General features: G+C 40.6%; 1 protein-coding gene across 4 annotated transcripts in view; it reads left to right on the top strand.

Moving 5' to 3' along the window:
• Aftph (aftiphilin) overlaps positions 1-25,135 on the top strand; it is a 56,512-nt gene extending 31,377 nt beyond the window's left edge. The window contains exons 4-10 of one of the 4 annotated variants that reach the window (XM_006514625.4): positions 473-599; positions 1,482-1,538; positions 6,386-6,508; positions 11,846-11,906; positions 13,298-13,468; positions 17,631-17,754; positions 24,021-25,135. In XM_006514625.4, coding sequence (XP_006514688.1) covers positions 473-599; positions 1,482-1,538; positions 6,386-6,508; positions 11,846-11,906; positions 13,298-13,468; positions 17,631-17,754; positions 24,021-24,168 — 811 coding nt within the window. In that variant the 3' untranslated portion in view covers positions 24,169-25,135. The remainder of the gene's footprint in view (positions 1-472; positions 600-1,481; positions 1,539-6,385; positions 6,509-11,845; positions 11,907-13,297; positions 13,469-17,630; positions 17,755-24,020) is intronic. The other 3 variants (NM_001290545.1, NM_181411.4, NM_001252503.2) reach the window with 3 other exon arrangements.
• The last annotated feature ends 2,601 nt before the right edge of the window (positions 25,136-27,736 follow it).

The following is a 27,736-nucleotide window of genomic DNA, read 5'->3' as shown; positions in this document are numbered from 1 at the left end:
GTTTGTTTTTACAATTAAAAAAAAAAAAAAAGAACAAGCTGGAGAGACAGCTCAACAGTTAAGAGCACCTACTGCTCTTGCAAAGGGCCTAAGTTCAGTTCCCAGAACCAAAACACTAGCTCACAGCTGACCAGGTTCAGGGCATCTTATACCCTCTTCTAACCTTTGAAGGTTTGGGGCGCATATGTGGTACATATACATACCCACATGCAGACAAAACACTAGACATATAAAATAAATAATCTTTTTTTTTTAAAGCAGGCTAGTTCCTGGACTGTATCCCTTCATATAAATTTAGCTTACCTTTCTAATGATCTTTAGTGCTAGCTCTTGATTGCACTGAGATACAGTTGACACAGATAGGTTAGATATGATATTCACTACAGTGCATAGTGTATCATCAGTGTACTGAAGGTTAAGTTTACGGGGAAGGGGCTGGAGTAACCTGTTGTCTTCTTTGTGGCCTTTACAGTGAGTTGAGGGGTGTATGGACCGAACTGCAGGACATCCATGATGCACATGGTTTGCGGTACCAGTGGGGTGGCTCACATAGCAACAAGAAGCTTTTGTGCTCCTTGGGAATAGACACTCGAAACATTGTGAGTTTGTTAGAATCTTGAAAAATTCTTTAATAAACCTGTATGGTTTTTAAATTTACTATTTTCCTGTTTACGCTGTGATTATCTAGCTCTACAGAGAAAGGATTGGCTTAAACGCTAACTTGTTTTGATTAGGCAATTATAAGACATCATAATGAGCTGGGCGGTGGTGGCACATACCTTTAATCCCAGCCCTCTCCAGGCAAAGGCAGGCGGATTTCTGAGTTCAAGGCCAGCCTGGTCTACAAAGTGAGTTCCAGGACAGCCAGGGCTACACAGAGAAACCCTGTCTCGAAAAAACCAGACCAAACCAAACCAAACCAAACCAAAAAGACATCATAATGTTCCTCTGAAGTTAGTGGTTCTCAACCTTCCTAATGCTGCAACCCTTTAATACAGTTCCTCATGTGGTGACCTCCAACCATAAAATTATTTTCATTGCTTCTTCATAACTGTAAGTTTGCTACTGTTATGTATGAATCATAATGTAAATATCTGTGTTTTCTGATAGTCTTAGGTGACACCTGTAAAAGAGTTGTTCACCTCCAAAGGGGTCATGACCTACAGGTTTGAGAACCACGGCTCTAAGTACTTCTTATTTTTGAAAATTTTTGTTTTCCCTTAACTATAAAATAAAAAATTGGACTAAGTTACATATATATACACATGTGTACATATATGTATGTATGTACGTGTATGTATGTACACGTGTATATATGCACACATATAGTATGCAGTACATATGAGCCATATATAAAGCTTAGCTTATTGAGTTCATTATTCACAGTATAATAAAACATTGTAAGCATACTAGAAATAATTTTATTGTATGACAGACAAATCATTCTTTAAATGCATGTTCTTCCTCCCTAATATACACAGCTATTCACTGGCAATAAGAAGCAACCTGTTATAGTGCCCATGTATGCAGCAGGATTGGTAAGTACAGGATATTTATTGCATTTATTTTAAAAAATCATCTTATATAGCATGGCAAAAAAAAAAAAAGTAGTTTATCTTGAGACATGGTCTTTCTATGTAGACCCGGCTGGCACAGGACTCTCCATGTAGAACAGTCTGGCCTTTACTTACAGAGATTTGCCTGCCTGAGTTTGCCTCCTGGATGCTAAAATTCAAGGTGTGTTTCACTACACTTGCTAGAAAGTGTGCTTTAAGAGGCATTTCAAGACTGGGTATGATGCCTCTGCTTTTCACTGCTTGGAAGGCTGAGGCAGAGTATGGCCACAAGTTTGAGGCTAGCCAGGCTACATAAGTTCTAAACTAGCTTGACTAACACAAAACTCTGGTGCGTGAGAGGCCTTGAGTTTGGTTCTCAGTGTCCACAGCTCACAGCCACCTAGAATGCCAGTTTCAGGAGAATCAGTACCCTGTTCTGGCCTCCATGGGAACCTGTGCTTATGTGTACATACATGCATGCACACATATGTAAATTTTGTTTTTTAAAAATGTTTAAATTTGTCTAGGTAGTGGTGACATTTGCCTTTTACCCCAGCACTGGGGAGGCAGAGGCAGACAGACCTCAGAGTTGAAGGACAGCCTGGTCTGCAGAATGAGTCCCAAGACAGCCAACACTGTCTCAGAAACACAAAAAGGAAAGTTTAGATTTTATGTGTGTGATTGGTGTGTGTGTGTGTGTGTGTGTGTGTGTGTGTGTGTGTGTGTGTACTACATGCGTGTTTGGTGCTCACAGAGCTCAGAAGAGATCTTCAGGTCTGCTGGAACTGGAGTTACAGGTGGGTGCTGGAAACTGAATCTGGGTCCTCTACAAGAGCAAGACCTAACTACTGAGCAGTCTCTTCAAACTCCCTAAATATTTTAAAGATTTGGTGTTGTAATCTTAGGGGGTACATATTTATGTAATATTCATAATATATATCCTTCATGTCTTTACATGAGACACTTTTATATTCCATTATAGATCATGTGTTGTTTTAAATGGAAGATTATGTTTATGTTTAACTCTTTCTAAAATATACTTTTGATGGGTTTTCTTTCTAAACTTTTTTACATGTGTATGTAGTGTGTGTATGCATGTATATAGGTAGGACACATGTATCTGTGTTTGCATGTGCATGTGGAGACCTGAAGTTGATAATCAGGTAGCCTCAATTGCTCTCCACCTAACATACTAAGGCAGAGTCTCTTACTTGAACCCAGAATTCACTAATTTAGCTAATGTAGCTAGCTAGTTTGCTCTAAGGCTCTGTCTCTGCCTCCTGATTAAAGGTGCTGGGATTAAAGGTGTGCTTTCCTACCCGCCCGTGTAAACATGGAAGCTGGGGATCTAAACTCTGTCCTCACCCATATAAGGCAAGCACTAAAGCTGAGCCATCTTCCCAGCCTGTTTTTTCTAAACTTTTAAGAAGAAAAATGGAAGATAAAATGCCTGGCACATTAGAGATATGTTTAATTCAGTTATTAATTTTAAATAAAACAACATTGAGACTGTGGATGTCCACAGGAACATGAAAATACCAAATTAGAATATATGGAAATAAGCCAGGACCTTACCGTTTCCATTAATATTGTTAATGTGGTTTTTTTTTTTTCCCAGATATTCCAGTTAGTTCTAGCAAATGGGAGGCAAAATGTGACTGAATCTTGTTAAAGAATAGAATGAAAAATGCTTCTTTAACAAGATTCAGTCACATTTTGCCTCTTGTGGGGAGTGGGTCTACATGTGTGGTCAAGGCGAGGACATTGGGTCCTTATTCCTTTGAGGCAGATTGCTCACTGAACCTGGACTAGGCTACAGGCCAGCAAGCCCCAGCTTTCTCTGTCCAGGATTCACAATGCTGGGATTACAGGCATGCATGAACAGCTAACTGCACCCATCTTTTAGGTGGGTCCTGAGGATTTGCACTCGGTCGGGTCTTCAGGTTTGCACAGCAAACACAGCTATCTGCCCAGCCTCTGAGTTATAGTATAAAGTTTGGTGTTTGTGGGTGAATTATTGCTAAATGAAAATGTCCTATCTATTAAGCAAAAATCTCATGTTATTATAAGGAGTAAATTGAATGTAAGGGGAAAATGTGGTTTAAAAACTCAAGAAAGCTAAGTGTGGTGGTGCAGACCTATAATCCCAGCACTACAGAGGTGAAAGCAGGAGGGTCAGGAGGGAGCGAGCTCAGACTCATCCTTCTCTCACGCTAGCTCAAGTTCAGCCTGGGCTACATGAAAGAAACCCTGTTTCAATGAACAACAAAGTAACAACAACAAAGCAACTGTAAAATGAAGTCTAAATTCTACCACTTATATGTGCCTGTAAAGTACAATTGTTTTGTTTTGTTTTTATCCACAGCTTACTTTCTGTGAGTAGGCTCTAATTTTATTGGCATGGAACTGGAACATTATGATTTTTTTCAGTTTGTTGTGGAATTTTCTGTGCCTGAGGTTTTGTTTTGTTTTGTTTTTAAATTAGTTGCTGCTCACTTACTTACCTTGTATTGTATGCTTCTCTGTTCTAGATGAATACAGTCCAGAACTTTTCTTTAACTTGTTGGTTACTTGGATTTCTTTTTTTCTCAGACAGTAGGACTCCAGAGGCTGTTGTGTAGTCTCTTAGTCTAAGTGGGACTTGTAGATAATTTGGTAAGCTTGCCAGCAGTAGCTTCTTGATGCACGTTAGCTGGCTTTAAGGAGTTGGTAGTAAAACTTACACTTCATTTTTGAACTTTATTGCCTGTAATAATAAAAAACTTACTACTTTTAAGGTTTTAAAACACTAAATGTATTTAGTGAATATAAATAGATTTATGGGTGGGTAGTGGAATTGTAGCAAGTGTCACCATGCCTCCCTTTTTACTTGAGTAAGCAGTGAACTAAGTAAGGCCCCTCATGCTTGCCAGGCCAGTGCTTTTTCCAGTGATGTCTCTGATACAAAGCTTAACGACACCTCTATTTCTTCTGTGGTGCATCTCAGATGGAAGACTGCACCTGAAATAGTCATTTCAGTGTCTGGTTCTCCAACTTCATCAGAGTCATTTGGAAGATTTAAGACACAGGTTTCTGTGGGTGGGGTTTGGTGGTGCATACCTTCAATCTCAGTACTAGGGAGGGGATCTCTAAAATCAAGGCCGGCCAGCCTAATCTACAGACAACGTGGGCTGCCCAGAGTAAATTCTGTCTCAAAAAGAAAAAGAAAGAGGAAACAAAAATCAAAAAGACACACTATCTTAAGCTTTTTTATAATCCGAGGCAGAGCTTGAGAATTTATACAGTTGATCAGGTTTTAGGTGCTGTTGATTGGCAACCACAACTTGGGCACCACTGGTTTAAATCGTAGTTCGAATTAAGAAGCATTTAAGGCATATTTTAATATACGTGGTGTAGCACTTTGACCATGAACTTACTTTCATCTTCTACTGCATGGAAGGAGGCCTGCCACATGTAGTAACATTAGGAATTGGGAGGTTGGGGAGAAGAGGAGTTCATTGTGTAAATTGCTTTTTATTAGTTTCTACCTCAGTGAGAGTAGGGAGTCTCCTGAAAGGCAGTTTTAGAAATGTACAGATTTTGAAATTACTGGTTAGTAGCTTTGATCTCATATACACATGCACACATATAGTTAAAAATGATTTTTGTATGAAATATAAACCAATAAATATTTCAGAGCTCATCAGGTTGTTTGGTTTTGTTTGGCTGGTCTCCAGAAGATGTAAGCATAAACATTTACCCTGGACCTCAGCTGTGGTTTATATATGTCAAAGCCTTGCTGCTTTGTGCTGTTAACCTGAGTTAGCTATTTCCATATTTGGTAGAACCTTGATACCAAATGATTTGCTTGTTTGTTTCCATATCAATCTACAATATTTTCATTTTTTACTTTAAAAAAGTATGTTTGAATTGTTTCAGATCCAGTGGAGTACATACAGTGTCTTGCCCTCTGAAGTGGCAGTCTGTCTATACTTTCTTTGCCAGACCCAGAATCTAAGTACTGAGACACCAGCTCAGATTTAAACATATTAAATTCACACTAAAAGACATATGCTTTCAACATACCACTATGTTAGAAATAATTGCCTTTTCATATAATATTAGTGTCTTTTTTGTTGTTGTTGTCTTTTTGAGACAGGGTTCCTCTGTGTAGCCCTGACTGTCCTGGAACTCACTTTGTAGACCAGGCTGACCTCGAATTCCACCTGCCTCTGCCTTCCAAGTGCTGGGATTAAAGGCGTGCGCCACCACCACCTGGCTAATATTAGTGTCTTAAGTAGCATAAAATAAAATATTATTGAAAATGGAAGATTTGGGACTGGAGAGATAGCTCAGCGGTTAAGAGCACTGACTGTTCTTCCAAAGGTCCTGAGTTCAATTCATAGCAACCACATGGTGGCTCACAACCATCTGTAATGGGATCTGATGCCCTTTCTGGAGTGTCAAGGACAGTGTGGTCATATACATAAAATAAATAAATATTTTTTAAAAAAAAAAATGGAAGCTGGGCGGTGGCTTTCTGAGTTCGAGGCCAGCCTGGTCTACAGAGTGAGTTCCAGGACAGCCAGGGCTGCACAGAGAAACCCTGTCTCGAAAAACCATAAATAAATAAATAAATAAATAAATAAATAAATAAATAAATAAATATTAAAAATTTAAAAAAATAGATTTGACTTCAAAACATTTTATTCTAAAATAATCTTTTATATATATATATATATATATATATATATATATATTATTTGAATTTTTTCTTTTCTCTTACATTGCCATTATTATAAGCTTTGTATCTATCCATTTCCAATTAATGACTAATATATCTTTTTCAGGGAATGTTAGAGCCCACCAAGGAACCATTAAAACCACTATCTGCTGCAGAAAAAATTGCTTCTATTGGTCAGACAACCGTTATGACACCAGAAATAAACACGTGTACATCTGATCCATTCCAGGTAAGCTGTCCATGTGTATGCAAGTGGCTATGCATTTATACAGACGCGTAATCACACATGCTGGCTTATTTTTCTTAATATGTCTTTCATTTTATATTTGTAAAACTTGAAAGTGGACATGTTTTAGATTGTTACTTAACATTCTTAGGCTACAGTGAAGAAATAATCTGTAATTTTTAAAAATAAGAAGATAAAATACAAAACAAGATTTATTATTAGTAAGTTTTAAACCAGTCCAAGTCACAGTCTTAGTTTTTAAGATCATAAATACCGACACAAATATAGTAAGTGCCAGATTTTCAAACACTAGAAAACACAACATTTGTACTAACGCTTACAAGTTATATCTAACAAATGTATGTTTGTACAGTTCTTCCCAAAATGTATATTCTATATCAGTAGCCCACTAAAGCATTGTTCCAGGGTAAAGTAAGTTTGGAGAAAATATTATACCCTCACAACCACCCTTGGAGATTCACAATACACATTCAGTACCCCTGAGCCCTGCAGTAAATGCTATTTAATTTTAATTTCTTTCTCAAATTTATTTGACCACAGGTTTTGCAGGGTTCAGGAGGAGAAGATCATACTTTTGTGGAAGTAGTGTTTTGAAGAACATACTTTAGAAAATGATGTATAAATATAGGTCCAACCCTTTCAAGTGTGTTTGAAGAAACATCTGTTTTTACTATTATATGCCACTGTGGGTTTTGTTGTGGTTTGGGTTTTTTGAAACAGGGCTTCTTTTCGTAGCCCTGGCTGGCTATCTTGGAACTTGCTTTGTAGACCAAGCTGTCCTCAAACTTAGAGGTCCTCCTGAATGCTGAGATTAAGGTGTGCACCACCCCTCCAGGCACCGTGGTTTATTCTGGGCACAACATAAATTAAACTTCATTTCCAAGCCAGAGCACTGCAGGCTTGGTGTTAGGAGGTGGCAGGCTGTCATGCATGCTGCCTGACTTTATGGGTGGTTGGGCAGTGTGCCTCGTCTCCTTTCCTTGCCCTCATACACTCGTAAGCCTACTCTGTCTGTGGCCTACATCATCAGCCACAGCACACTTCTGCCTCATCACCATCCCTACAGTGGTAGCTGCTTTGCCATACTTACTGGAAACAGAGCTTCCATTTTCAATACTGAGACACTGAGTGTTAGTTAGTCTTTCCTCTTTGCTCTTTCCTTTTCTGTACAGCATCCCCATAACTACTGCCTGTTTCATTGGTTAGCTGTTGCTTGTCATTTTGCCTCTACACCTTAGAAGCATCCTATCTTCTAGTCATGACCTTATGCCATGTTATATTCTTAAATAGCTTAATTTAGCCTTAACCAAAAGCATATTTCAGATGACCAAATGAAATACATGTATTTTAATTTAGAATTTTGTGCTGAGCTGCTAACTGCTAACCAGACTGCACAGTCTTTGCTTGCCTCCATACCTGTGGTTCAGGTTAACAGAAGCACCTGACTGCATTATAAGGATTTTCTTCGTATAAAGCGGTGTGTCTTATGTAGCCACTAACATGCCAGGTGTAATATCTATGCGCTTTCTTGGTTCCTAGAGTAACCCTCTTGCATCTTGCGGTGGTTGTGCTTTTCAGGTGAATGGCCATAGCCTGTAATGGTGGAAGTCTGCAGATTATATCAGACAGGAATACCTGTCTTTCCACCCACTCCCCACTCACCCCCAGAAACCATGTACCACACATTCCTTGTGTGCTTTCATTTTCAGCATCACTGAACAGCACTGTCAAGCAAACCACAGTTGCATAAGTCCTTGTCAGTTCCATACCCTGTTCCAGTGTAAACACTTGTTTTATGGTTGGGGTTTCCCCTCTCAATCTGAGCAGCATTTGGCAGTTCTGCAACCTTTGCATTCCCTTGTTAAGGGATTTTAAAACTTGGGAGCCAAGTGTACTGACACACTTGTAATTCCAGCACTTGGGAGACTGAGGCAGGTAAATATTGAGTTCAAGGAGAGAGGGAGATTAATAATTACACCCTGAGAGAATGAAATTCAGTAGATCAGAAATAAAACCAAACAAAAGGTAAAAGTCTTAGAGGGGACACCAGGGTGGGTTTTTTGTTGTTTTGTTTTGTTGCAGAGGACGGGTGTCTTGAACTCATGTTTCAAGTCAAGTCAGACTGATAGTATCCACCCATCATCAGTAGCAGCTTCAGCCTCTTGATGGAGCTATTTTAGTTGTGAATCCGAGTTCAAGGATGATTATCTCATACCATGTGCCCATTTCAGTAAGAAACCATACTTGGAAAGGTTAATGTGCCCAAAGCTGCAAATCAGTGGATCAGCAGGACTGGAATGAGGGCTCCTTTCTCCAGCCTCCGTGTTTCTGTTGTGTTTCTTCAGTCTGGTTTCTCCAGTGCTTCTGTCTCTGCAGGAATCATCCATTGCACATTACATATAAAGCTATTGCAAAGGCTTTTCTCCACACGCTTCTCTTTGGGTCGCTTGACTTGTGAAGTCATTATAGCTTACCACCTTGTTAAAGTAGTCTGTTTTTCATCTTCCTCATTTCCACTAAATGTTGATTCATACTTAGTGGCTCATTATCATAATTTTGGTTGTTCTCAAGATGTCATAAACATCCATAAATAGCCAAAATTCCACCAAATCAATGAAATATTTCTAATTATCCAGTTCATTGATATCACTTACATAAATGTTTACAAAAGAGCCATTTGTCCAGAAATAATGTTATTGTATAAACCTACATTCTGCCCAGTTATTCACTGTTGAACATAACCACTAAAGGTTTCTCTTTTCCAAAAATGGAGTAAGTTAGATCTGCCCAGGTGTGTTTGCTCTACAGTTAGCTTTTTTTTTTTTTTTTTAATTTTTTTTTCCTCTAAGTTTTTATTAATCTTCAGGTAGGTTATAACCCAGGGTTTCCCTAGCATTATTTTTAACTTATATGAAATTATTAGATATTCATGGTATTGCAAAGGTAGAACAAAGAAAAGACCTGTGTGTCTACCTATGTAGCCTTTGGCTACCATTCATATAATTACAATAGATATAAGGTACAGTCAGGAATAAGATACTGATTCATTTATATATAGTTATATATATCTTGGTCACAGGTGTCAATGCAGGTACCGCCCTGCAGTCAACATACAAAACTCTTCACTCCCCACAGAGCTCCCGTAGGAGCTGAGGATTGAAGGCAGGTTGGGAGCTAGTGCACAGCACAGACATAGAACAGAGACACTGCACAGTCACACTCCCTCCCATCCACCCTCCACCCCAGGCATCTCTTGATTAGCCTTTTACTTGGGATTATACATCCTTCTCAGCTCCAAGCTGGACAGGCTGAACTTGATTTTTATTAGTCTACCTGTCCCTATTTTACCAAGACAATTATAATATTGCCTCCAAAGAACTAATTCATGTTCCTGTCCTACGGGTAATAGTGTCTTTACTCAGAAAAAAAGTAAGTATACTGTTGTGACAGGGCCTTCCTCACAGGGAAGCATGGTCAGCAGTGCCAACGGCATTCAAGGAAATAAGCAACAGTGTGTTGGTGTGGAAATGCCTGATAGAACACAAGTTATTTCCACACGTGTTGTCAGCATAGCCACCAAAAGAGAAAACAAAAACTTAACGTGAGGAACATTTGCCAGCTACCTTCTAGTCACTATTTACTGTTGTTCCATTTATATTATGAAATTGAAAACCCTAGAGTAGTAATCACTTATAAGAATTCATTTCAGTGTGGTGGCGCACACCTTTAACCCCAGCACTTGGGAGGCAGAGGCAGGCAGATTTCTGAGTTCAAGGCCAGCCTGGTCTACAAAATGAGTTCCAGGACAGCCAGGGCTATACAGAGAAACCCTGTCTCGAAAAACCAAAAAACAACAACAAAAAAAGAATTCAGTGCATTATTTCATAAATCTCCCAAGGTATGGTTGTGCATGCTATGATCACACTCGGAGGATTGAAGAGGAGGAGTGTGAATTTAAAAACCAGCCTGTCTTTACATAGTTTAAGGCCAGCCTGAGCAACTGAATAAGACTCTGCCTCAGAATGAAAAAGAAAAAAAAAAATGTGATTTCATGTAATTTCTAAGTCAGAGAACTTGACTAGAATAAATACCTGACCTGTTGTGGGGCATATACCTACATCTATTGAATAGCCTCAAGCATGAGGACCACAGGTTTGAAACTGTCGTGAGAAGGTTAGCAGGACCTTGTCTCAAAAATATATTAATTAGGCTAGAGGTATGGCTCAGTGGGTTAAAAATACTTGCCTGTGTGCAGGCATCTAGACCTAAGTTTGAATCTCCCACACTCAAATAAAAAGGGTATGTCATTCTGAAGTTGTAACCCCAGTTCTCTGCAGGACAGAGGCTGGAGGATCCTGGGCCTTGCACTCTCCCTCTCCCTCTCCCTCTCCCTCTCCCTCTCCCTCTCCCTCTCCCTCTCCCTCTCCCTCTCCCTCTCCCTCTCCCTCTCCCTCTCCCTCTCCCTCTCCCTCTCCCTCTCCCTCTCCCTCTCCCTCTCCCTCTCCCTCTCCCTCCGCCCTCCCCCAACACACACACACACACACACACACACACACACACACATGCGCACGCACTTTAAATTAAATATCTGCAAATGAACACGTTAAAAATGAACATTCCATCCAGTGCTGGTGAACAGGCCTTTGTTCCCAGCACTCAGGAGGTAGAGGAAGGTAAATGTCTGCATTTGAGGCCAGCCTGGTCTGCAGAGTGAGTACCAGGCCAGCTGTACTCCAGAACTACTTAGGAAGACCTTGTCTTAAAAACAGACAAAAAAAAAGTGCATCCTATTTTTTGGTGCACAGTTTCTTTTCTTTTGCAATAAGGAAACTTGTAAAGAACTAGACCTTGGGCTCTGTTCCTCCTTGTTCTGGGTGTCATGAGACGAGCTAAGTTAGTAAAGACCATCTCGAATGAGGTATTTAGTGTAATTACTCTCATCTTAGATGTCACTTTCAATGTAGTTCCTTCTCTGCCATGTTGTATTTTATGTTAGTGTTACATGACTAGTATTTAAATAAAGATAATCACTAAGTCAAAAAAGTCTGTTTTAAATCCTTTTCTTGAAATTTAACAGTTTAAAACATAGTATCAATAAGCATACTGTTTATAAGTTTTCCAATTTCAGCTTGTTAATATTTGCAAATAGCCTGAAATTGTAGTTATCCAAAATTTGTCAATACGTACATTGTTGCATAATGGTCTTATTGTACTTTTGAGGGAGTTGCTTTGTTTTAAGAAATCTTTATGTTGCTACTACCTATACTGATTAATTTTGATTGTTTTGTTTTTGTTTTTTTGTTTTGGTTTCAACTCTAGGAGTCTCTCCCACCTGTCCAGTTTGACTGGAGTAGCAGTGGCCTTACTAACCCTTTAGATGGTACGTCTCTCCGTAGAGCCTCTAGCACCAGGGCTAGAGCTAAGAAAGCTACACAGTTCAGACAGACTTCTCTCTGCTGATTTCCTTTTTTGTTTGAACATAACTTCTTATTCTTATCTTTGGAAATTCAGGCTTTCTTTCTAAATAGCAATTGCTCAAGATACCAGCCATTAATGTTACCAACAATATTAATGCTCAAGTAATGGTAGTAAGAATAAGGTAAAGTTTTAGTTTCTTTATCTTAAGTCAAAATTAGATAGTTTAAATGATATTTTAGCTAGGACCAATTTGTTTGAATGTTTTATAGCCTCCCTTTGTGAACTGTTCTTGGACACACAGTCTTGTGGCTAGCGGCTGCTCCAAAGCACAAAGCACAATTATTCACTTAACCAAGACCAGTGTGCAGATAGATCCAGATTATGACGTAATGTAGTCTTCAGACTCTGTAGCGTTTTATAGAGTACTTATATGCAAATGGAAGATGAATGATTTTCATGATTATTTTTAAACTTATCTCCAAATGCTAACAGAGCAGTTCCAGAAATCAGTGATTTTTTTTCTTAGGACTTTTAAACTCTAAACAGGGAGTAACTTATGCAAGTACCATAGGAACTTTCACACACAGTGCTAGTGTTCCAGTCCATGCTGTGGCTTTCCCATGGACCCTGATTTATAATTGCTATGTAATTAATTGAGCCATTGTCTAGAACACTATCACTGTCATCTCAGTGGTACTTAGCATGCCATTGCCTGAGACACTTACCAGCTTTTCCTAAGAGCTGGGATCCTAGGATACCTGGAAACCATCTATTGAATGTCCTGCTGAAGGAAAGCCTGGATGTACCTTTCGCTGTTGTCTGGTGTCTTTAGTCAAATCATCATGCTCTTTATTAACAATTTCTTTAAAAATGTATACTATTTGTGATTACTATTGCGGAGTTAAAGGGGAACAGTAGAGCGTGTGCATCAGGGCAGGGCAGTTACTACATCTATATTACGTTATGTTAAAGAAGTTCATGTATTGGTGCATGTCCTGAAACTCACAACTTTGTCATTCTTTTGAAAAGCATTCATTAGAAACCAGAAATTGCTCCTAGAAACTAACATGAAAGATGGGGCATGTAGTGACTTCATGCTGGGTTAAGACTAAGTGTTGTTTCCCTTTAACTAGTGTGCCTTCTCTGGTCTTTCTGATACTTTTCATTTTGGATTGAAAGAACTGACTTCTCACGAAAACCTAACAAAGTGTTACATTATTTACATTGTACACAAGGAAATCTACATTGAGTTAAATTGTTACTTTAGTTATAAAAACCTAATGCTGTACACATTGTTTTAATGTTGATTTTTAAAATGTGTAATGACTACTAATTATAACCTGCATGTTCAAGTGTGTGTCTTACCCCTTTTCACACGTAACCCCTCCTCCCTTGGCTTACCTTCTGTGTGGCTGCCCACCAACACGGTCACTGAATTCCAAGCTAGTGGAGGTTCCACTCTCCTGAACCTTGATTTCTTTGGGCCCGTGGATGACAGTAGCTCTAGCAGCAGCACAATCCCAGGTCAGCAGAGCGTTTAACCATAGTTGTGATTACTTACTAAAAGCATGACGACGTTTGACTTTCCTATAAACAAGCAAACAGGTAGACGGTGTTCTCCCCACTGCCTTTCCTTCATCCAGCGTCCTTTCTGACAGCTGATGGCAAGAAACTACTTACACAAAATACAGTTCTAAGGAAAATTTCTCAGAGGGTTATATTCAGAGCTGAAAGCAGTTTCTGCAATAATATGACCCTAATGGCTTTAGACAGCTAAGGATGTTTTGGTTTTCACCCACTCTAAATGGAAAATGTATTTATATGCTTATTTTGAAAGCATATTCTATAAAGCCATTTGAAAATAGCACTAGCGAGATAAGAACGTTTAGTACACAAAGATGACTTCATATTATAGTGTCTATAGTAATGTAACTTTTACAAGTTCTAACATTTTAATTAGTTCTTACTAGTGCTGCTAAATACAAAATTGAATCAAAAATGTTGGAATCTAGCATGTAGTTATATAGTCCCATATTTTAAAAATTACTATTTTTATGTAGCTCTTATATAGAAAGCATACTGTTAGCCTCCATGGAGAATAAAAAATGTTAACAAAAGTTAGTAGTAGAAAGTAATTGCTATGAACCTAACAGCTAAAAACTAAGCTTTCTAGTACCTGTTAATGTTCTGCCCTAGTTCATTGACCAAAGGACTAATGTACTTTGTCATTTTCTAACCGAATAAAAGATCAAAATTATAATGGCATTTTAATGTTTATATTTTATTGAATATGATTTTAATGAATCCCTGTCCTCACTGATGCTCAGACAGCTGCTGGGGTAAATGCCCGGGGATGCATACTGAGGATCCCCATCTGCTCACTGGTGGCCAGTTCTGTAGCTAGCCCTGGGTTCCTAAGAATTGGGGGTGTTTTGTTTGGGGTGAGTCTTATTAGGGAGCCCAGCCACCCACGTCAATGGTTTATCAGCCACAAATATGAAGGAAGAACAAAGTCAGCTAAGGGCGATCCTTCCCCAGGGTGCCCTTCTCTTATATCCAGCTAGGGAACCCCTCTGCCACAGGGAAGGCCCACAGATCTCAGGTGGAATGAATAGATTTCTCAAATCTAAGCTCCTAGTTTTCATTTTCATTGTTGTTAAAATTCTTGAGAGTATATGAAAAAAAGTCTGTATTTGGTCTTGTTACTTACATCAATTTGATACTTTACTACTTAAAAGCTCTACTAAGAATATCTGACTTGGGGAACAGCCTGGAGGAGCTAAAATTGTCATGATACTTACTAGAGATAAAGGGGGAAGCTAAGAGTTATTCGAGTTTTCTCTCAGCTAAATTTAATCAATCTGCATTATAATGAAAAAGAGGTCACTTTTTCTTTTGGCTACAGAAAGCTTGGATTAGATTTCAAATGTGCTTATATTTTAAATTTGTTTAAAAAGCGTTGATAGAAGCATAAATAACCTGGTTGCCTAAAGAAGTGCGGAGATGGCCTGATAATTGGGCTCAGGGTATAGCTGCAAGACTGGGAAGGTTAAGGGTGCAGTGGGTGTGAGCACAGCATGGTCCAATGCAGACTCTGCCCTGGGAAACCTTTAAACTCTGGGTTTTCATCAGTATGCTCTAACTGGTGTGTAAAATTGTTTACAGTAAATTTGCCTTGGCTTTCTCTGGGTTTCATTAAAACTTCCCCCAGCTTCAGGTACCAATCCCCTCTTTAGTGTTTAGTCTTACCACTTATTTGTCCTTGTTTTAACTTGTTTATGGGAAAGTCATTTTTTCTTAGCTTGCTGTTAACTATCGTGTGTGTGATTTTGTTTTTTTTTTTTTTTTTTTTTTTTGAGGTTGGCATAAAATTTGGCTGGCTACTTTAATTGTATAATTAAGCTGTGCCTCATTAAGGTTCTACTTTTAAAAAAAATTCCATTAAAAACTCTTGGTAGTTTATAGTAAATAATTGGCTTGTTTCTGAAAAAACGTTAACTCTAATTGTTAGAGATCTCAATCATTTTTTGGTTTGGGGCAGATTATGGAGGGGAGGGGAGTTGTGTGGGGTAGGAGATTTTCTTCTGTCATTGTCAGTGCTGTTGTTTTCAATCTGCCATTTACTGCTTGGCAGCTGAGGGTCCAGTGCTGGATAATCTGCTGTTGCCACTCAGGATGCAGCTGTTCTGCATGGCACACAGACCTCACCTTCAATACTGTGGGCACTTGGAAGCTCACCTTAAACAGTGGAAGAGAGAACGAAACAGTTTGGGCTCATTGTTCTTTATATGCACATTTACAATTTTATACATTTTAACTTTGGCCTGTATGCTTATTGTAGAAAAACTGAGGTTTTTAAAGTATGTCCTGAAAGTGTACATTAATGAGCTATTAAGACCTTGGGAGTCAATGTGCACCTTCCTCCTCGTTGGACTCAGTAACTGTGGAAGCTGTTGCTTGTTTGATTTTTCTAACATCTGAGATCCATCTGTGCTCATCGAAGAATTGGTTCAGAAAGGAGAGAACTTGTTCATGAGTTTATTATACATTTCACTTAATCTCGTAGGCTTTTCTTAGAAAATAAAATTGAACCAAGTATAGCTATGCACACTTGTAGTCCCAGCTGAGGCAGGGGGATCACCTGAACCTCAGTAGGTGGAGACCAGCCAGAGTGGTATTGTAATGCCTGTCTCAAAGAAGAAAGAAAAAAAAAAATGGAGACGCTATTAAGCATTTTTTTGTAAAGGGATGCTTAACTATAGCCCCACCTTAGCTTCCTCCCTGTTCCTCTCGCTGACTACTGTAGCTGCAGGCCAGCAGACTTACATCAGATACACATGTGTAACAGGTCCTGGGAACAAGGGTCCTCATTTCTCCCAAAGTAGTGCTCTTAGCCACTCCACCTCTTACCTGAAGAGCATGCAATCCGTTTTTAGTATTAAATTGATGCTTTAAATAATTGTGCATCTTTTTAGTCATGTCTAAGATAACCAAATTACCAAATCACTTTCTATACTAGCAATTTTATATTAATCTCCAAGTCTCTGACGGGAAGAAAAATACCCAAGTCTTAAAAGAAAAAAAAATTTTTTTGATGAGATCAGAGCAAGGTTCAAAATTAGGTTCATTAGCCAGTTTAAAAATTGAGGATATTGAGCTGGAGAAAGCAGTTAAAAGCACTGGCCACTCCTCCAAAGGCCCTGGAACCAATCCCCAGCCACCCACACAGCAGCTCCTAACAGTCTCAACTCCAATTCCAGGGGATCCAAACACCTTTACACAGATAGATATGCAGACAAAACACCAATACACATAAAAATAAACATTTTTTAAAAATGAGAATGTTGGAGGTCAGGTGTGGTAACTCAACACTCAGGAAGCTAAGGCAGGAGAATTGTCATGAGTCAAAGCACAACAAAGTACAACAGAGTAAGACCTTGTCTTAAAATAAGATAAAAAATTTTGAGAATATCAGCACACTCCTATTTATAAACACTATGTGTCAGAAATGAATACAAAACTGACTGATAGAATAGAAATTCTTGAGGTATTTGAAAGGCATCAGCTACATGCAACATGTATTTCAAAATGGGATTTTTATGTATTCCTTTTATAGATACTTCAGAGCCTACCATTTAATAAAGAAAAACATGAGGCTAGCTAATTGGCTCGGTGGTTAAGAACACAAGCTTCTCTTGCAAAAGACCTGGGTTCGATTCCCAACACTTACGTGGTGGCTCACAACTGTCTGTGACTCCAGTGCCAGGGACTCCAACAGCCCTTCTGGCCTCCTCAGGCAGGAGGCATGCATACGATGTACATACATAAATGCAGACAGATACACATAAACAAGATAAAATTAGATGAACACAGAGAGCTCAGTGGGTAAAGGTGCCTGCTATCCAAGTTGGTAACCTGAGTTCAATCCCCAGGAACCCTGTAAGGGTGGGCGGTCAGAACCAGCTGCAATGTGGTATCCACGCACTTGTAGCATGTGTGCCCTCATGTAGCGTGCTTAGTAATGACTGCTCACATTCAGAAGAGCAGCGCTTGTTCTGACAATGACAGTGAGCGGTGCTTATGCAGACTCACATGTGGATAGAGTGTTGCTGTTACATCTTGTCGCTCGCTCGCTCGCTATGACCCATGCAGCTTGCCCTCACTCACTGTCATTCTGTGCTGTAAGGTGTGGATCCAGAGTTGTATGAGTTAACAACTGCTAAGCTGGAGACCTCCACCTCAAGCCTCAGAGTGACTGATGCATTTGCGAAGCTCATGTCTACAGTGGAAAAGACAAGCACGTCAACCAGGTAAATGAACCTGAACTTAGCCCTAACTTTGTATCCTGGTTTAAATGGCCACAAGCAAAGTATGCAAGAGGCAGCGCTTGTGTGCTACGCTGTATCGTAAAGCCTAGAGAATGTCAAATGGATGTTTAATGATGAGTTTTGTTGGAAATGACTGACAGATGACGTTTTCTTCTCCCCACCCTCATAGAAGATGATTCTGGTGCCACTGGGAACATCCCTATCCTTTCATAATTATGGAGGAAAGCATTTTCCAGAACCAGTTTTATTCTCCTGGGGTTACATTAGCCTCTGTGTTCACTTTGAAGCTAAGACAGAGTAAAGATATTTTAATTTTCAGAACTTTCACTATGTGCACCTAACTTGAGCTATCATCAACTTCTTTACCAAACTTAGGGAGCCTCTCAAGGGACAGTCTTATCTTCTGCTGTCAGAGCCAGAGACAAGGAATGTCCTGTGGACCTTATACTTAGGCTTTAACACAGTTAAGTAACCCGTGCTTTGACAAATTAAACACAGGTAAGCCAGTTCCTAGTAGAAGGTGGTTCAGACAGGAGGACATCACTAGTGCCAGGGCAGGAGCTGATTGGTCAGCTGTCTTCTCTGCTTCCCAAATCATCATCACCCATCTGTATCTTCCAGATGTGTATGTGTCAGTTGCCCACTTTGGGAATTTTAGAATTTCCTATTGAATAACAGACACCATTTAGAGTTAATTCTTTTATTAAAAAAAATCTTATTTTTTTTATTCTTTTTAACTTAAACTTGAATGATTGCAATCTCTTTGGTTTGTTTGTTGGTTTGTTTTTGAGACAAGGACTTGGTGCACAACCCTAGCTGTCATGAAACTTGTTATATAGGCCAAGCTGGCCTTGGACTTAGAACCAACTGCCTGTGTCTCCCAAGTGATGGGATTAAGGGTGTGTGCCACCATGCCACCATGACTTAAAGAATTGTTGTGTCTTTTACTTCATTCCCTACAGGTGTCCATTCTGCAGACACTAATAATTTTTAAAGACTGCTGCCGTTACTCATTTGATGGCTGTAGGTGCCTTTAACCATTCCAGGAAATAGATTTGGAGCATGTAGGTCCTTGTGTCCACAGGTGCACTCCATTGCTGTCACTGACCTGCATTGGGCCCTGACACTGCAGGCCGTCTGCTGGCACCCTGGTTGTGGGAGTTATGCTGTTACTTTCTGAGCCAGTCCCACTGCTGCTTCCCTTTCCCTGCAGTCATGAGAGTTCAACTGTTGTGCCAGTAGGAGGCGCTCTACTCCACGTTGTTAGCCCTGTGCCTTCATTTCTTTAAGGCTCCTAGACAGACTGTACTGCCCAACGTGTTGCTACTGCATCTTCTGAAACAAAAGAATAAAATTGCAGCACACATCTAGGAGGGAAGTTGTAGCTGCCAAAGAGAGTCTCTGTGATAATTATGTGACCTTTCTGCTGTTAGGACACTAGACAACAAACCCAGAGCCTTGCAGACTCTAGACTCTACTACTGGGCTATTTTCTCAGACCCATTTGAACATTTAAAATGAAGTAAGCTGAAAAAAAGCTACAAACTTTGGGGTTCATTTGGAAGAAGGTTTTGTTTGAAAATAGTGAGAAAGATAACCACATGTTACTATTAGAATTTAAAGTTATAAACTATCACCAGAGGAGTGTGAGGTGGTGGTTTTGTTTCTGTTTTGTAAGAGCAGAAGTTGTTATTTTTTTTTATTTCTTCTCTCCCCCCCCCCCAATCAAACCGAAAGCCTCGTGCATGCTGGGCAGATGTTTACAGCAGAGCTCCAGCCCTAGCAGTGTGAGCAATTCTTAGTTGTATGGGGAAGACAGGCGGGCGGCACACAGTATGATTCCAAAAGGCTTTCTCAGTGTGTATTGGTCTGTAGGATTTATTTCTTTTTAAGTAAAAGTTAACAAAATTGTCTTGGCTCTTGACAGTACATCAAAGGTAGAGTGGAATGAAGAGCTAGCGGATAAAAAAGGGTTAAAGCGGTAGTTGCAGTGGATATACTGATGAAGCCTGTAATTTCAGCACTCAAAGCTGAGGCAGGAGGAGCACTTGAGACCAGCCTAGGCCAGAAAGCAAAGCTCTGTCTCTGAGAGCGAAGAAACCATAGTTGGGTTAGGGGAGGAGATTTGACGTGGAATACTTCTCTCTTTTTTCTATTTCTAAAATCGTGTTTATTTTTTGTCAGGGGTGATGGGTTCTGTGCTTGAGCACTGATGCACAGGGGAAAGTCAGAAAACAACCTGTGGGAGTCTGTGCTCTCTTCCACCATGTGGGTCCTAGGGAGCACACTCAAGCTGTCAGGCTTGTTGGAGGCAAGCCTCTGTGCGGCTAAGCCCTCTGAGGGCCCTCCCTCACACTCTTGTCTCAGAGCCTTTGAGTGTGTGAGGGAGCGTGATACAGTCTTCTCATTTATTCTCCTGTTTATTGCTGGTAGGTATTTGACATGCTCTGTTTCTGCCTGGAGCCTTAGACAACCTGGTACCCAACTCTGGAGTGCCTACCAACTGATATCAAACTTTGTACAAACCAAATTGGCATACCACACTATGGCCCAGAATTCCTGAACTTAAGCAATCCTCCTGCCTCAACCTTCCCAGTAGCCACCAGGACTACAGGCTTGTGCCACTGTTCCTGGCTGTGCTGGGGTATTGTTCCCAGGGCCCTGTAGAAGGAAAGCTAACCCAGTAAATCAAAACTCTAGAAGTTGATAATTGAACAGTCAGATTTATATATCAATAAATTCTCAATTGACAAGATGCCCACACAATAATTTCAGAGCCAATTGATAATGATACAAACTGCCCCCCTAGATTAGACAAGTTACCCCAGTTAGTCTTTCCTTCCGTGCATGGTATTCATAGCTGCTGTGGCTATGGAAAGACACGCAGCATCTGAATCATCTTCTTCTTCCTCCATCTTCTTTCCTCTCCCTCCTCTCCCTCCTCTCTCTCCCCGAAACTTTTCAACTCCAGCTTCCCTTCCACTGCCCAGTCACCAGCCATAGCCTTTATTTTACAAGTTAAGGTGGGGAGAAGTTCACAGGAGTCACCTGTGTGCGAGGTTCACTGCTGATTCACTCCTGATCTGCAGTCCCTCCTGGGAAAGCGGAATTAGCATCAAAGTACAAGCAACGCCCGAGCTATGCCAGGCCAGCACTGCACCATGGACCTACATCACCAGCACTTGCTTTGCTGTTAGAGAAATCCAAGTTCTTAGTGTGAAATCCTTCCATCTTCTTGCCCAACTGACCTAACATGGAAAAAGGTTATTTTCTAATTTAAATTAGTGTGTGGCCGGCTGGTTAGTAGCTACAGAGAGGCCACTAAGTGACATTTATATAAGCTAAAGAACTAGTGGCTAACAGACATACTTTGGGGCTTTCAGTTTTGGATTTTATTGATTTAATTAACAAAATGAAACCTGTCCTTCTCACTGTTGTAAATCCACTAGTTTTTAGTAGATTCACAAAGTTGTGCAACTCTCATCATTAAATTACCCCAGAAAATGTTTATTATCATAAAAATCCCCTGTACACGTTTGCCTATTGCAGTTGTAGGTGTGGGTGTGGGTTTTCTGTCCTGAGTTAAGGTCTCAGGCTGGGGTTTTAGCACAGCAGTAGCATTTGCCTAGCATGCACAGACCCTGGGATTGAACTCTGGTACAACATGGCAAAGTGGGCCCAGGGAAGGGAGTTGGGGGTCAGAGGGGCCCTGGGAGGATCATACTCAGGCTCATCTCAATCTCAGCGCTCCTCACTCTCCTAGGTTCATTGCAGATGTGCACACTACTCAGGGGCTTCATGGCTGTGTGTCTGGTTGAGACAGGATCTCCTGTTGCCTCCTGGCTTTGAACACCTGATCATCTTGCCATTCACCTCCAGAGCTCTGGGACATAATGTTTTGTATTCCTACCAGTAACATGAGCTTTCCAGTTTCTCCACATTCTCTCCTCCAAATAGGTTGTAGCTATTCCCGTGGGTGAGAAGTTGTATCTCAGCATTGTAATTTGTATTTCCCTAGTAGCAAAATTGTTGAGCTCTTCTGATGAGCTTATTAGAGTCCATGCTGCTGCCTTCAGGAGTCCACACCTTTGTCAGGATTTGCTGCTCTGTTGTCTTTTCACTTTTCACACCCTGTGTTGACATTCAAACGCCTTTAGTTTTGATGAAACCCAATTTGTTGTTGTTGTTGTTACTCGTGCTTTGGTTGAAGAAATGATTGTCTAATTCAGAATTAGGAAGATCTTACACCTCAGAGTTTATAGTTTATACTCTTACCTGTGGGTTTTTAATGCATTTTGGGTTTGTCTTGGGTTCTTATTGGCTGCTTGGTTCGATTTTTGAAACTAGGTTTCTTTGCGTAGCCCTGAGTGTCTTAGAATTCACTCTGTAAACCAGTATCCTTGAACTCAGAAACCTGCCTGCCTGCCTCTGCCTCCCAAGTGCTGAGATTAAAGACATGTGCTACCTCCTCCCCACTTCTAAATACATTTTAGATGAATTTTAATATAGTGAAAGGTGGGAGAAGTCTACATTCCGCTTCCCCTCCTCTGCCCTACCTAGGGCTAGCCAGTTGTCCTGATGGTTTTTTGAAAAGTTTCTTCCCCTTTTTAAAAGGTCTTGTCATGTTTCTTTTCGTGTGTGTGTGTGTGTGTGTGTATGTGTGCATGCGTGTGCGTGCGTGTGCGCGCACACATGCGCATGAACTGATCATAGGCCACTCTTTCTGGACTTTCATTTGTATGCAGTCCATTAACAAAAAAGGATAAATCTTGGCGAGAAAGCAATAGAGAGCGATACAATTGTTCTCAAATTCTCAAGCATCTGCTTTATGTATTTTAATAAGGATATCTGACATAAATAACTACAAATGCATGCACAAACTTACAGTTGTGTAAACTTTTATACTCAGTTTCATATTGCCTCTGAAAGCCACTGGTGGAACCTAGAGCAATCTGCACAGTTGTCTGGTAGTTAAGAACGTTCCTTGCCTTTCTCTCCTGGACCTGCCTGCACTTCACAGATGGGGAAATCCACGCACACAGGGCTTGTTCTCTCTGGGGCTTTCAGCAAGTAATGTTCACCATGTTATTTAGTCCCCCCGTTTTCTATAAATTGGAAATTATATCTAAAGGCCTGTGAATACAGGGGTAACATTTCAGCTGGAGTACATCAGAGGTCTCACAGCACATCAGAAGACTCTGACACCTGCTGACAGCAGGCTCCATGACAGCATGGCTGTAGACTGACCGTTTCACCCCCTAAGCCTTGTTGGTGATGCTAAGATTGACACTAGAATGCAGGACGCTTGTTTGACTTTGAAGTGATGCAGTTATCTACTAGTTCCTCAAGCATCCACTGATTTATTACCATTAAGTGTAATCTAAAATGTAAATTTTAAGTTTTTTAAAATATAGGATTATTATTGTGTTTTTCTAAGAAACTGAGTTGAATATTGATTCTTCTGCTGGTACAATTACCATAAAAGAAATAATTTGGCTTTCTTTTCAAGGTATCTTTGGTCTGAAATTAACTGTGTGACTATAATGATACTTTGAGCATCTTGAACAACCTGGATGGGCTTGGATGGTGTGGATGGCTTTGTGTACTGTTCAGTCGCGCTTGATGCTCATTGGGCATTTTCTCCAGCCTGCCCACTAGTTCACCAAGAGTTTTTGTGCATGATGTAATATGCTTCAAACTGCTTGTTAAAGTGAGGGGAGATACGGTTAAATAGACATTATCAACAAGGCTAGAGGCCTTTAAGGTTTACACAAACCCCTCTCCCCCCACTGCCACCCCCAGGTTCCTGCCTGTACCCAGTTCTCATGCTGCTGCCCGTATCCCAGTTTAGCTGAAGGCTTTCTCTCCTGGAATTCCCCGTTAGGTTAAGAAAGCCTGAGGTTAAATGACTTACCATGCTTCACCACACCTTTCAAGTTAGGTAATATTGGTAGTTTTTGCAGTAGGCAGGGGAAATCCAGGTGGCAGACTGTTACCAAGACTTTAGCGCAGCTCTCCTTGTGCTTGGTAACATTATTGCTGGGTAGGTGGTTCCAGCCTGAAGTACATGTGCATGTGGACAGTTGTGTCTGCGGCTTGATCTCAGGACCAGCAACAGCTATTCTCCGCAGCTAGGAGAGGAGAAGCTGGTCAGACGCCCAGGACCACAGACCTTGACAACGAATTCTTTTCCATTTGCTCTACAGCACAGTCCCCTTAACATGCTTGTCTTTTCTCATTGGCTGATAGGAAACCAAAAAGAGAGGAGCACCTGAGTGAGGAAGCCATGAAGGTGATCGCCAGCCTTCCAGACCTGACCTTCATGCATGCCAAGGTGTTGATGTTCCCAGCCACTCTGACACCTTCCATGAGCTCCCAAGAACAAGCAGACGCGTAGCTGCTTGCATCCATCGGACAGTTTTAAATACACCTTCCTTGATTCCACCCCTTCCCTACCATCAAAAGCATATCTGCTGTAATTTAGAAATAAAATCATTCAAGTCAGATGATTTGTTGGTAAGCCACACTAGAAAGGTATACATAGTAATGTATATTTATTTACATACCGAAGTCCTAAATTTATATTAGAAAAAATGTAAATAATTGGGGATGAACATTTTTGAAGATTTATTCTTTTGTGTTGCTGGGGTGTATACATTTATGTCTTTGTGAAATACACTGGTGGTGTCCTTCTTAAAAACTTTTGAAATAAAAAAAGAAAATGAAAACCTCAAATCTTTCCTGTCTGAAACCCCTTCAGTCTTTCCCCGTGCCTGACAGCTCTTGACTTACCTGTCCTATGGTCTGTTACTTTTACTATCACAAAAAGCTGCAAAATTCTTGTTTGCTTTTCAGTTGTGTGTGATGGGTGTGTTTAAGACCTGGCTTTCGTTCACTTTCCTGGGCTTTGTTTTCAGTCTTCATCAGGCGTTCTGCTGTGTGACCTTCTCTGAGGTCACGCCATCGATGCTTGCTGGTTGTGGAGTGTGGATCACTGTCAGGACATGATTGGGGGCTTGAAAGAGAATGTACCTGTTTTAACTGGTGTGATTTGGAGAAGGACCAAATTATATGAATGTCTTAAAATTGAGTTTGTAGAGATCTTCCTGTTCTGTCATACCACTATTTTTTGAGGATTTTGCACAGTGTAAAATGACATAATCATAGATTGCTATGGTTTAGGTTGTATATACAGTTGGAAAAAAAAAACTATGGATTTTAAATGTTTGGGGAAATTCCTATGGAAAAAAGAGAGAGATGTAGAAGAGCCTCTAACAAGGTTGATGTGCATGCCCAAGGGTTTTGAGATTTGAGTGTGTAAATTTCCTTTTAGCTTATACAAGAATAAAATAATTTAAAAGAAATTTAGCCTTTTGTCTTTGTATCTAGTATCTCAGGGAAAATATAATACATTTGAATGTGAGGTTTTATTCATAATTAATAAATTTTGTTTCAAATGAAGTAATTTGGTAGGACTTCGACCTGGTTAAAGTCAGGGAGAATTAGAACCTGCTCTCCAAGAACTGAATCGTGAGGCTGGAGAGATGGTCCATAGCCCAAGAGCACTTGTTCTTACAGAGGACCCAGGTTCTCCTCCCAACCATGTAACTAACTTCAGTGTTACACAGACATACACGCAAGCAAAGCATTCACAACATAAGATGAAATAAATGCGTCTAAGAAGCTCCAGGCCAGCTAGCCTGGTTTACACAGTGACAACAAAACTGTCACAAACAAGGGTCGCCTGTGGTGACACGCACCTCTCCCAAACACACACCAAACGAGATTAGTGCTTTAAGATACAACATGAGACCGTAAAGAAATCCCCCTGGACTGGAGAGATGACTCAGCAGGTGAGAGCACAGATGGTTCATCCAGAGATCCCCAGCAACCACCAGTGGCTTACAACCATCTGTACTGGGGTCCAGTGTGGTCTTCTGGTGTGCATGAAGTCAGCATACTCATAAATAGTTTTAAATCCCCACGATTCATTAGAACGTATCTTTAGACTGTTGAAAAAGTTAGGAATTTATAGGAGTACCTCCTCCAAGAAAATGTTTGCACAAAATTCCTAAAACTCATTTGTGAGGTAGGTGGAGAGATGGCACAAAGGTTAAGAACACGTGTTGCACTTGAAGAGAAACAGGATTTGGTTTCCAGCAGCCACATGGTGGCTTACAAACATCTGAATCTCCAGTTCCAAGGGATCTAGCACCCTGTTCTGGCCTCTACCAGCACCAAGCACACATGAGTTGCTTATGCATATATGCAGGCAAAATAACCACACATGAAAATGTGTGAGTCTAAGACAAAAGTAATTTTAGAATATTGCCATTTTAGACATTTGCCAGAAAAAAAGTTACATGATATTTGCTAGAAATCAAGCTGTCAGCCAGTGGCCCCCTACGATACCCACTAGAATGTACTAGTGGAAGTCTTGACATCATTGATGGCTTCTTAGTTGCCAGGGAAGTATGGCCTAGAGTGACAGATGCTTCAAGTCTATATTTCAGGCATATAATAAACTGGGCTGCTGTACGGCACTGTCCCCCACCCCAGCCAGCCACCATGTCCACAAGTTCATCTGTGCCTACTTAAAACTGATCACAGCTGCACTTGCTGACTATGGACATCTCTCACAGAATGGAGACTGGGGAGTTATGGGACCCTCAACTGAGTACCCAGCCAGTTGTATGCAACTTGGTCCTAACTGCACATTGCCTTTCAGTCTCAAGAAGGGCCTACAGTGTGTAGTCTGAGGAAGATAGGCAAATTGGGCTCCATCTATACAGCCATGGGGAAGACATCATCCATACTGGGTGAAGTCATTCCAGTGTGGCTGGATCATTTATCCTCCTATGACTAGCCCCTCCCCCATGCCCTATAAATGTGCCTAATAAACTCAGTGTTTGGGAGGCAGGGGAGAGAACTGTGGTGGAATCAAACTCTGCTTTGCCTTGGGACCTTAATAGGAGGGAGGTATATGTTACATGGACTCCCCACCCAAGATGAAAATTGTCCTAACAGGAATGTGATGGCCATTTTAATTGTCAGCTTGGCTATATCTAGATTCTTGGAGCTTCCATTCATAAGCAGCCATTGTTGGATTAGCTCGATTGAAGTCTGTTGTCGTTCTAGTAAATCCCCTTTATATAGAGATTCATTCTCTTACGTTCTTCGATTCTAGAACCCTGACTAATACAAGTGGCTATAGAATCAAAAATTACGGGGGTATAGTTCAGCAGTCAAGCATATGTTTCACATACATAATGTCCTGAATTTGACCGGAAACATGTATGCTTGTAAGCCCCATACACAAAGGAAAGGAAAACTGAGGTAGAAGCTACTTTAGAGTCTTTTTTTTTTTTAGGGCTAAAAGATAAGCTGCTCAATGCTCCCCTAAACCTCTCCCAGGAACCCCCAGAGGCATCAGAGCTGGGACACATATGCAGCCAAGGGTTGTCTTACAGTAGCAACCTAGGCTAATATTGGAGCTGAATGACTACAGAAAATTCTGTTCAATAAAGGGGTTCTGTTGCTACAAAATATTAAACCAAGAATGAGTAGATTCTCATGGCTGAAGAAATGGAAGCATAAATAAGGAAATGTTTGGACTATATAGAGAGATTCAAAGGATAAAATGGCATCCATTCAGGCTTGGGGCGGCGGGGGGGGGAGGGGGAATCCACATCACCTGTGGCACACAGTAAACACTTGGCCAATAATGTTCATCATTTATCTGGGTCAGTATTCTGTCAGTAAGGATGAGGATGATGATGACAGGAGAAGAGAACGGATAACTGTCTCCTTAACAGTTCAGTGTCCTCCTCCCCTCCGGGGAGCTAAAGCCACCTTTAGCATGTGTGATAGATTTCAGTTGCCTTGAAACTCCAAATGACATATGAACTGTGCCCATAGCTCCTCACATCCCTCAATGGGACCCCAAGGTTCTCTCCCATCACTAT

This window comes from Mus musculus, chromosome 11 (genome assembly GCF_000001635.26).
Source record: "Mus musculus strain C57BL/6J chromosome 11, GRCm38.p6 C57BL/6J".
NCBI lineage: Eukaryota > Metazoa > Chordata > Mammalia > Rodentia > Muridae > Mus > Mus musculus.
The sequence above is the reverse complement of the archived record's forward strand: the minus strand, read 5'-3'. Positions and strand labels throughout refer to the sequence as shown.